Below are 11,811 nucleotides of genomic sequence, written 5' to 3' on the forward strand. Positions count from 1 at the left end.
ATCCGGATTTCGATCGTAAAGAGTTAAAATAAGATTTGGGAATTCAGTTTTTAAATGCTTTGAGATATTCAACCGCACTCAGCTGGACCGGAAGGACGTCATGTATATTTGAATTGTTCAGTGCTGGCATCTGTGACGGTGGTGAACGAAATTTCACGAGACTGGCCGAAGCAATCAGTCGCGGTCGCCATTTTCTCGGGTAGTCATCGGGTACGTCGTGTTTCTTTCGGGTCGCTGTGTTTTTTGGGGCAAGCACCGCCGAAAAATTTGGGGTACGGCATACTCGTACGCTCCCCCAAATGGCTTGTCTGAACACCCTTAAACAGGAGATCAAAACTCTTGAGTCCGTCTTCCCTAAGAGCCATGAGAGATTTCAGATAATGTCTGCGAGTGTGGACGAACTCAGCTGCAGGTTCGTCGGTAAAAATGGGAAGAAATACGAAATACACGCCAATATTACAGTAAGTGTAACACGCATGGTAACGATTTGAGACGATGAATCGATTCGAAACCATCGCCAGCGTTTTTCTGTTCGCATGGGACCACGTTAACTCCTCATCGCTGTCTGCGTCCGATCGGACAAAGAAACAATAACACTCGTGTTATTATTTGGGCCTTTTGACAAGAGCCATGCCCGGGCAGCACGTACACCGTGTACCCACCATGCACGCTTTTCCCATCACAGTTTTTCGGTGTCGTTTAGTGGATCTCGTTCTAGATACTATCGATTCTTTTACACTTCAATCAGTTTGTTTCCGATGAGATTTTCAGACGAATTAATATTGCGGTAGAGGTCAATGTATGCCACAAATAGAGGGTAAGTCCCTCATAATAGTACCTGTTCTCTGCATTTGTACTTACAGACTAAGAAAAAAACTTTGTCCGTTTACATTTCGCAAACCATTTAGACAATTCTATTATATTTGCGCGAAATTATTTGTTTCGTGTACACAAGATAATTTTGATAGATAAACTAGATTCCAATGAACAATATCCATTTGCGTTGTTCTTACCGTTGCCATTACCGTTGCATTCAATGCGAAATTATCGTCGATTGTCATGGCCTTTGCTTGTTCTTTAAATAGTGAAACGAAATAAACATATACATACATATTTATTATAGATTAAATATGTAAATATATGTATTCATATATTATATTATTACAAAATTAAACGGTACTTGTATATTGTTGATTTCCTATACTTGCTATGCAATTAATAATTTGAAATATTGATCGTATCAGAGCTTAAAATTTATTATGAAATCGTAGCACAGAAATACTTCATGTCTATGAAAAATTGCTTTCCAGGTTTATTTTGTTTATTTTGTTGCATACAGTGTGACACAAAGTTGCATACACATTGAAGTATAATATAGTAACTATAGTTCTGTTTTAAATTCGATTTCTGTTGGTGCTGATTACGCGATCAGGCGAAAACTTAATATGAAGGTTACCAAAATTATTGCCTTTTTCGTATAATATGAAGCGGAACAAAGACTGATCGCGTGGGCTTAATTCGCGGATATTGATTGCTTGTGTTACTATTTACATTTTGTTTATTCGACTGTTAGCAAAATCGATAATCTTTATCCGATTTTTGCCTTCTATAATATTAAGTGACTGCTTCATATTACGAATTAATTTATGATCCGGTCAGTGTCATTGACATTAAGATAAACTGTGGTTATTGATAAAAACTACATGTAAGCATAATATAAGCATTCTTTATAAATAGATAAACATTCATTGCATAATTTGTATCCAACATGAATTTTTTAATATTTAGATAATCGTTTTCAAATTGTTTATATTCAGCAACAATCGTTTCAAGCATTAATCGAGGTTTTTATATTTTACTTTTTTAAATTTCAACAAATGCTCTTTTTCTCACATGTGTGTGCAATCCTAATTGTACAGGAATTTTATCTTCAATATTGCAATTACTATAAAATTACAATATTAATTATTAGTAAGAAGTGATAGTGTAAAATGCATATGTATCTGATAAATGTATTGAACAAAAAATCAGTGTGTTAGGTTGTGACTGAATAGCAATTATGACTATCAGAAAACTGTGAGTAATGAATTATACTAGCTATAAGTGACTATAAGAAAATCTACTATGTGTTTAATGTTATTGATTTTAGAATATATTTGAAATCTTAAACTGTAATTGTTGTCTTATGTACATATGAAATAATAACATTCTGAATTACAGTATTAAATTATATATCTTATATTTTAAAACGATTACAAATGTTTTGATCAATGTTTTACAGGAAACCTACCCATCTACACCACCAGTCTGGTTTGCAGAATCAGAGGAGACTAGTGTCACAAATGCGGTACAAATTTTAAGTAATACAACTGGCCGTGACAACCATGTCATTAATCAAGTTGGGATTCTCTTGAAAGAATTATGTAGACTTCATTCATTACCGGAACCACCTGATGTTGAACGATTAAGAACAGCTTTGGATCCATTGCGTTTGGGAGGAACAAATGAAACAGTTGCGCAAAGGATGGAAGCTGACGATGTCGAAGACATTGATGAAGATGAAGAAAGTGAGACTGAAGAAGACCTTCATTTAGATATGGATGAGGGAGATGCAAATGCCAAGAGTAAGGTAAACACTAGGAGAATACTAAATGCAATTGTTGTTTCTATATCTATATTCAGTGGTTCTATTAAATTTACGTTTTATTTTATTGATTTGTTTGCATATGCATTTATTGAAACTTTATAGGGTGAAGAAATGGATCTGGAACATTTGGCGACATTAGAAAGGTTGAGACAAAATCAAAGACAAGACTACTTAAAAGGTTCACCGTGTGGAAGCGTACAAGCCACAGATAGACTCATGAAAGAGTTACGTGACATTTACAGAAGTGACAGTTTCAAGAAAGGTATCACTTTATAATTAATTTTTCTTCTGTATATATTCGATGTATGGTTTTATTTATTTAAATATATTCTTCCAACTGTTTCCAGGAATGTACAGCATAGAATTAGTAAATGACAGTTTGTATGAATGGAATATCAGGCTGATGTGTGTTGATCCTGACTCACCATTACACAGTGATCTCATACTATTAAAAGAAAAAGAAGGCAAAGATAGTATTCTTCTCAACATGCTTTTCAAGGTACCTCATTTATTAGAAGTTACTGTTACGTTCTGTTTCAATATTAAATGATTAGATTTTAATGCTAGTAGATTCTAAATATTTGGGATGTAAAAGCTCATTTCCAGTTTTTATTGTTACAGGAAACTTATCCATTTGAGCCCCCATTTGTCAGAGTTGTTCATCCCATGATCTCTGGTGGATATGTCCTTATAGGAGGCGCTATATGCATGGAACTTTTAACAAAACAAGGTTGGAGTTCAGCGTATACAGTAGAAGCCGTCATCATGCAAATTTCGGCAACATTGGTAAAGGGAAAAGCACGTATACAGTTTCAAGGATCTGGAGGTGCTGGCAAAGTTTGTGGTGGTCAAGGCCAGTACAGTCTAGCTCGTGCACAACAATCATTTAAGTCTCTTGTACAAATACACGAAAAAAATGGTAAGTTTGTAATTTAAATGACAATATATTTAAATTCTTATTCTAGTAGAACCTCCAGTGAAAATCTTTCTGAAACTTCAGTGAAACGTAGTTTCTCGAAACTTTAAGTCGTATTGTAATAAAATATTTGTTATAGGTTGGTTTACCCCTCCAAAAGAGGATGGCTAATGAACAGGAATCATGAAAAAAGAAAAGTTTGTCGCGTGCTTACAGCTGAGACTTTAATTCGGTGTGTGCCCAACAAATAATTGTTACGATAATGATTTAATACACAAAACACAACATTAACTAGGTAACTTAAGATACTGAATTAATCTAACGCATAATTCCTTTGATGGCTGAGAAGGCTGACGAGCAAACAGTGAAGTGTTTGGTTCCATATGCATAGATTTTTCAGTAATTAGTGATTAGATCGTCAATCGCATTTGTGAATGTGAGGCAATGATCGTTTCTTTTTCTCTTTTTTTTTATCTGGAATTGATTCCTACGTTCGGAATTAACTAAGAATCGTGATTATTCCAAATAACATTTAATCTTAGTTCTTGTTTTCCTTTCTTTTTACGCGAGAGTACACATTATATGCTGTACGTACGTACGAAACAGTGTTAAAAATGAACGAAACATTCTGTGAGATGCGTTTGCGCAATCTGTGCTTCCTGTCTTTTCAACAGGGGGGACACGACGGTTAGCATCTTAGATAGTTGTATTGAGAATTTTTCTAAATGTTTTTTATCATTGTGAGCTTTCATTCGTTCCCATATTCTATCTTTATTATAATTTTAATTTTTATTCATTCATCGTGCAATTCGTGAACGTAAGTTGTTCGGTATATACATTTGTTAAACGATAACTAGTAAAGCGGATTAGAGAAAAAAGAAAATATGAACTGCGAGAATAGAGATTTTTCTCGAGGTAAATTTGCGAACTTTGTTATCATCTTTTGTATTAATCGACCATGATTCTACTCATTGACGAACATTATTCGGCCATGTGAACGAGCACACAACCAAACAGTCATTCAACAAGTACCTTGATATAAGACATAATTCCCCGAATGTTAATCTTGCAGTATATAATTAAGAGGCTCTAGAGGGTATAAAAATATTGGTAGCTAACCTTCTTAAAAGTCTATGCACCACACAAACATCTGAAGTACCTTAACTCCATACAAATTTTTTTTAGCTAATCAAAGATGTTCTACATTTTCTTTTGTAAAAAAACATATTTTTTCATTAAGTAACTATTATTGCAGTCTTAATTATGATAATCAATAAGCACGTTTACAATCTATACCGTAATTTATTTGTGTGTAATCGCGAGCAGTTGACTTCAATTACATTCGAACAGCTTTCCAAAGGACCCGCTTCAACTATTTCGATCGTATTTATACATATAGGAGTCATATAGCAATATTAGGTAGTATATATTTCCCTAACGTAACTGAAGGAGATAGATAAGGATTGTATAGTTGTACATACACGCGTACGTATATCGACGTTTCAAAAAAGTGCTCTTTAGAGTCCAATGAGTCTTACAAGTTTAAGATGAAAAGATAAAAGAACGAAGTTAGTTTTGGTTGTGTGACTCGTTTAGCACGATCCACTATTTTGTTGTATCGTTTTGTCGAGTGATTGATGCGCAGATGATCAACATGAAAAAATGTTTAGTCTGTATGTTGGGTATATGCTCAAAGTGAAATTTTTGTAGTGCTCTATATACGCAAATATATATTTGCAATTTGATTTTATTTATACGTGTGTCTCAACATTGAAATGTCAAGAAAATTGAATTCAACTGGAGTTAGTTGGCCAGTTAAGTAAACGCGAGATAAGGGGACAATTCTAAGATTAGCAAAAGAATTAGGTTCACAAGACAAGTCCTTTTAACAAATTAGTATTATGCGTATTATCGTTGCACATATATTTTTGATGTTCGAACGATTATTTATGTATACAGAGATCTGTATATATCTAGACTGAAGCCAGAAACGTATAAGTATTTTAAGTACTTTTTTTTAATCATTTACGTTAAATTTATTATATTTGTACGTTGATGCAACATTTAACATGCAGTTTTGGAACTTGCTCAGATCAGTTCACAGTAAAATTCTATGGAAATATCTAAATATAAAAATGACACAGTTGGTGATTATCGAAAACGTTTTGAGTGAAGAAAGTAGAAAATAAAATACTCCATTTCTTCATAATTTACAATTTAATTAAATGTCCACATTATAGATTTAAGTCTGACTAGTAGACTTTTCTTATGAAAATGTTTTAGCTACTTTTATAAGATCCGATAAATGTGGAAAACTATTTAGGGTCTAGGAATTGCACATCTCTGTATTTATTGGAACAATTATGGCGACTTTGTTAAATGCTATAAAATGCCAAGTCGTATGTTGATAGTTCACAAATAAAGTGAAGAGTATCGTTTGACGGCAAATTTGAATGGGTGATAAAAAAGTCGCTATACTATTTGTTCCACTTACTATACGTTTCTTGTCTTCTACGAACGACTTTTGTTTTCCGTTTTTGTTTCGGTCTTGCGAACCTTGTTGACCTTTCTTTTTTACTCAATGTCTTTGCCTTAGTTGGTAATAGAGATTGATTTCCGCAATGTCGATGGCTTAACTTGTCGCTTGTGTGTTCGAAAAGAGGAAACGAACGAATTTCTAAGTTTTTATAACGATCTTCAGTTGATCGACTGGGAGGAATCGTTAGTCTTCACGTCCAGAATGTTTATACGACTTGTTTCGTGCATACATACATATATACACGCGCGCGCGCGCGCACGCACGCACGCAAGCACACACATGCATACGTGAGGAAAATTTATTCGTCATACACACATCTATGCATATATGCATTCATATACATGGTCCGATTCTTGTATATATTATACATATTTCGTTTCTTGTGGTTTCGTCTTCGTACGCGAATGTGAAACCGTTAAACATCGGTGAACCATAAAGTATTAGTAGAAAAACCACAGTTGATGAACGACTATATTTGCTCTTAGAGAACATGTGTCTCCGACGCGAGAAGACGCGGTAATTCGATCGTATCTTTGGAAAGTTTTCGTCACGAAATTGAAGCGTATCATTGGTAACGTCAAATGGGATATAAGCGACGGGTCTGAAACGGCTACTATATTTGTTTTGTTTTTCTTTTTCAACTATGTTATATAGAACGTGGAAAACAGATGCCATGTGTATCTCCTATGGTAGATTCCTAGACCACATTGTTTCGACGAAGAAAAGTTAAACCAAAATTGTGTTCTGTTTTTTAAGTGCCGAGTAATGCTGTGTTTGATATTATGTTAAATCAAAAGACTTCTTATTGTGAGTTGCGAGTACGCGGGCCTGTTCGCGCGAGTAGATGATAATCTAATGAAGGGATTAAACGTCGGATCGATGACGAGGAAAGCTTCCTATTGATACTTGGAAATCGCTGTATGCTCCGCGAGCCACCGTGACTTTACAGAGCGAAACTGGTCGCTTGGAATTCAATTTTCGTTTGCATTTCTATGTAGTCTATTAGACGAAAGGAGGGAAAGCTTAAAGAGGACCGTATATCAGAAGCTCGTCATTCTCGCAAAATGTTGTTTAACTTCAGACTGATTAGGTTCCTCGGGGCTGCCTTTGGGCAGATCTTGTCGCCCACTTTGAGAGAGAGATTACCCTAGCTACAGCATTTTCGTCGTCGTCAACGGAACCGTAACTACAAAGTGGGCAACGTAAACGATCGGCGAGCATGAATCCCCGAGCAGCTTAATTGGTCATGCTTGAACCGAGTTTCGCCGAAGAATGGTGAGTCGGAGAAGCACGGTCCGTTTTACAATTTTTGATTTTCTCGTTGCACAGAATATGAAGAAATAGAAACCGAAGTTCAATCGTGAATATCGAGGTCAAGGAGCGAAGAACATTGGCAACCAAGCGTACGAGGTTGAATCGATACATATGTTATCGGCGGTAACGTTTGTACGATGCATCCGTAATTCTAATTATCGAAACGAACCGAGCGGAGCAGCATGGGTCTAGTTTTTATTCGCGGTGTCATTACGAAGGAAACAACAATTTGAGAACGACAAATCGTTTCTTTTTCTTGCGCGATTCGTGCGAGCATTATTATCGTAATGAGACGACGAAAAACAATTGTCTAGATTCTTAAGCGTAGGTATACAATCAACGAGAACTCATTGTCAGCGGACATCGATGATTTGTACAGCCCCGTCCGACTGACACTGACGAAGTGCTGGTTGTTCGACGTCGTTAACCGTTATGTTCTTTGTCAAACTGCGCGCAACGGATGAAAAAGAGAAGAAAAGATCGGAAGCTTTCGTTATCTCTCGTGTACACGTTAAGTTTTTCATCTTTCCTTTTTCGAAGACTCGCGAAGCGACTAATATTGTAAGCAGCCGTGTGGCCTGTATATTTTTGCTACAAATATCGTTAGTAGTACCCCGTTTTACAAAATGAAAAACGTTCGAACGTTCCCTCTGTTTCACTTTCTTCTCTCCGTCAGAATTGTTTTTTTTCTTCTTTCGTTTCCATTCTCCATTCGATTTCAATTCGACGCACTGAAAGAGAAGGCGAGGACAGGCAAACAAAGTGAATGTGAAACACGTATTTCTCAGCTGTTGAACGAAAGAATGATATACATACGTAGATGCAAAAGTAACGGGAATTTCTCGCGTGGAAATTCGAACGATCGAGTATTTTTTATCCAATGCTATGTCGACAATTCAATAAAGAACATTCAACCAATATCTGGGCGTCGGTAGTTTTCATTTGTCTCAGCGACGGGCGCGACAGAAATTCCCCCCACTCTTTGCATCCGCGGGTGAACTTTCGAGGGAACTAGGGGAAAATTGCGCGCGTCCCGTTCATTCCATAACGGATCGAGGAATCTCTCTCGATCCGCGACAATTGTAAAAAAGAAAAATGAAAAAAAAAAAAGGAAGAAAGAAAAGACCGAGCATCCGAAAGAAAAGAACGACGGCAAGTGAGAGATTCGGTCGATCGCTGACTTCTCCGAGGAACAACCGAATCATTCCGATTAGTTCGCTTTTGATTGACGACGAACATAGATTTGCGCGCGATATGCTAAACGAACTTTCGACTTTTCACGGTGATTTACAATGGACTCTCGATGTTTCAAGACTGATTAAAAAAAAAAAAAAAAAAAAACGTAGGAACGGGCCGCGTTCCCTCTTCCGTGTCGCTAATTAATTCTAATAAATTCTTCTCGCCTTCGCGCGATCGTCAATAGAGACGCGACATCGCTGGTCTCCCCATTCTGATTTCAAACGGAGCGATGCGAACGCAATCGGCCTGGTACACGCCATTCAAGCTCACCGTTTTTCTTATCGATGCGATGAGACGGCGTTGAAACACGACTCAGAGAATAGGACGTCGGCCCCGGAATCGCGCGACTGATCGCGGCGGGTGGACATACGCCGAAACAACATGCTCAGACTTTTCCGAATGTATTTGTGGCAAAAATAGCTGCGAGTTCGTTTAGAGTGTTTTCAGTCAGCACCTTGCGAGGCCCTCCACCGCGGTAAGACCCCGCAAGGTGATTCATTCTCGATCGATCCTTCAAGTATATCGGCGGCACTTCGAATCAATTAGACTGCGGACCATTTATACAGAACGATTTTACACGTGTCGTGGGACGGAGGTCAACGAGAAAAAATCTAATCGACAACGATCCGATTCGGGTGAAAATAAAGCAATGACAAACAATATTGTTTCATTTTCCTAGAAATGTTCATTCCCACGACAATTTTATCGATCCGGTGTTACGCAATGCTTGCATTCAGTTGACATCGAGGAAGCGAATCTGTGCCAATTAGCATCGAGCCTAGCGTTCCCTGAAACTTGTCTCGCTTGTAAAAATGACAAAATCTTATTTATTTAGATTTTCACTGTTCCCTCTTAATAACGGATGCTTGGATGAGTAGATTTATTAATATTTATTGATGATATAAATTTATTAATAGTTTTAGTAGTTTTCAAATATGAGACCGTTTTAGTGTCAGGGCAGTTTTTTTCTGAGAAATTTCAGCGTGATTCGACAAATGATTAACGAAGAATGGAACGGGATGAAACACCTCGGCGTAAAAATTTCGATAGAATGCTCGGAGTCTGTTCCGAAGTCTACGAATGATAATTCTCGGCAACCGTGTAGAATCTGTCGTTCTAACCAAAAGATATTTGCTGGATCGATCGAAGCGAAGTGCGCTACGGCACGGTTTACTTGAATTAATCAATCCAATCGTTGTCGATCGGACATCATTTAATTACCCGTGTAACATAAGCGGCTCGGGAAGCGTGTAATCGATAGGAGGGTAACGGATCAATGAATTTATACACGGAGCTCGCGGGTAGCTTTTTTTTTTATTGTATCGCCGTCGTAAGATCGATTGTTACGGTTCCGTTTGCGACCGCCGCGCCCGTCTTCGATTATCCATCCAGTCAGTGAATATAGTTGAAACGAACTTTGTGCATCATGTTATGTATTACGACATCACTTAAGTCTCTTATTGTAATACTTTCTTTTTTGACGAAGACTTTCAGGGAGAGAGCGTCGTTTCTATCGAAAATGGCATCGAGACGAATGATCCTTTTAGTCGGAGATGGACGGGATCTCTTATCTAGATAAGAAGTATCGAGTGACGACTAAAAGCGGTGAAAAAACCTTTTTGTAGAATCATTGACAGCTGATCTCGTTCGAAATAAAGTCGAAATATTAAGTTTCGAGTGACTTTCGTTTCATTTTTTTTTTCACACTTTTCAATTAATTGTAATAATGGAATAAATATCATGGATTGAACCCTACGCCACTGTTATTGTTCCATCGATTTCTCTCGCCTCGGACAGAGGGAGGGAGAGAGAGAGAGAGAGAGAGAGAGAGAAATCACGCCCACGACTTCTCTCTGTTTGCGTACATATGTTTTTCTTTCCGTGTCCGGCAACGTTACCGGCACGGCTTCTGTCCATTTTTTATACAAGCGACGTTCTTCGAGTCGAAATTTGTAAACTCGGCTCACCTAATCCGCTGTATTTACCTATGTATCCGACCAGTTAATTAACCGAGATCGCTAATCGATCGATTGGCTGATTGCTTCGTTCCAATTATCGTCAATCTATTAATCTTAAGGTGATTCTACGTGTCTTAAATCTGACCATGCATAGTACGTCGTACCGTTTACGCGATTTGAGTGACTTTCGAATGATTCTAGCGTAACAACATTTATACTCTTCCTCTCTGTCTTTCTTGCTTGCTCTGTCTTTTTCTATCTCTATCTCTTCCTCTCTATCGCTCTCTCTCTTTCTCTCTCTCGCATGCCGCGATTTTTTTTATTAAGTTACGTTTAATTATTATTTAGATGAACGCTACGAAAAAAAACAGAAAATAAAGATTTTAATAGAAAACAGGCATCCCCGACGTCATTTGTCTCTCCCCGTTCTTCAAACTTGAACGAAGTCGTTTCGAAGGATCAGGGACTTTGTAGTTTATGTTTTCCGTTGAACAAAACTTTGATTCAATTTTTCCAATTGTTTCGTTGCAAATAAAGTTAGTTTGATATTGCTAATTGCGACATAGTTACTAATGGTATGAATTTATTTGACAACTATTTACATTTCTAGACTTATTATTCAATGATCTTTGAACTTTGACAGTGACGTTTCAGTAATGTTCAGCGTATTTTGCTAAGTGGAATTCCCATTTATATTTACAAACTTTTATTCCTCTGTTATGTACAATTTCTTTTTTTTGACCCTAGTCTTGCACGAAAGTTTATCGACACCGAAAATTCTTCCTATCCCATGATTAAAACGCGTTTTAATCGTCGCAGAAACAATTATTCGGACAGTAATCTGCAATCTTTTTAGCGCGGTTAAATAAGTTAATTGCTGCTGCTTGAAGTTAAACACCAGATAAGTTCACTTTTAATTTAACAGAACTCCAACAGTCGGTCATTAATTGTTCGACCGAATATATAAATAACGACGGTTGGGTTCGCGACAATATCTCGATAAGAGCAGCAAGTGGTAGGAAGTTTCTAATTCGTCCTTGGCAAATACTAATGCTCGCATAACGACGCACATGAGTTCATTAATGCTCTACAGTAGAGCAAACAGAAAAGACAATGGCGAATTGTCGTTGAACAATGGATCGCTCGCTTGATAAATCAACAGACGGTATAATTTCATTTTAGAGCAACTTAGCGCGAG

At 37.2% G+C, this 11,811-nt stretch overlaps 1 protein-coding gene across 2 annotated transcripts; it reads left to right on the plus strand.

Moving 5' to 3' along the window:
- Window positions 1-182: 182 nt before the first annotated feature.
- LOC144470858 (ubiquitin-conjugating enzyme E2 Q2) lies at window positions 183-10,410 on the plus strand. 2 transcript variants are annotated; one of them, XR_013494197.1, is made up of 7 exons: window positions 183-461; window positions 2,282-2,629; window positions 2,750-2,909; window positions 2,995-3,146; window positions 3,269-3,566; window positions 3,703-3,795; window positions 7,432-10,410. XR_013494197.1 is itself a non-coding variant. In XM_078182428.1 (6 exons), the coding sequence occupies exons 1-6, from the start codon at window positions 300-302 to the stop codon at window positions 3,732-3,734; spliced, it is 1,152 nt and encodes a 383-aa protein (XP_078038554.1). In that variant the 5' UTR covers window positions 183-299; the 3' UTR covers window positions 3,735-10,410. The 2 variants fall into 2 exon arrangements, 1 of the variants encoding a protein (XP_078038554.1); XM_078182428.1 differs by having other exon boundaries at window positions 3,703-10,410.
- Window positions 10,411-11,811: the final 1,401 nt, after the last annotated feature.

This window comes from Augochlora pura, chromosome 6 (genome assembly GCF_028453695.1).
Source record: "Augochlora pura isolate Apur16 chromosome 6, APUR_v2.2.1, whole genome shotgun sequence".
In the NCBI taxonomy this organism is placed as follows: Eukaryota; Metazoa; Arthropoda; class Insecta; order Hymenoptera; family Halictidae; genus Augochlora; species Augochlora pura.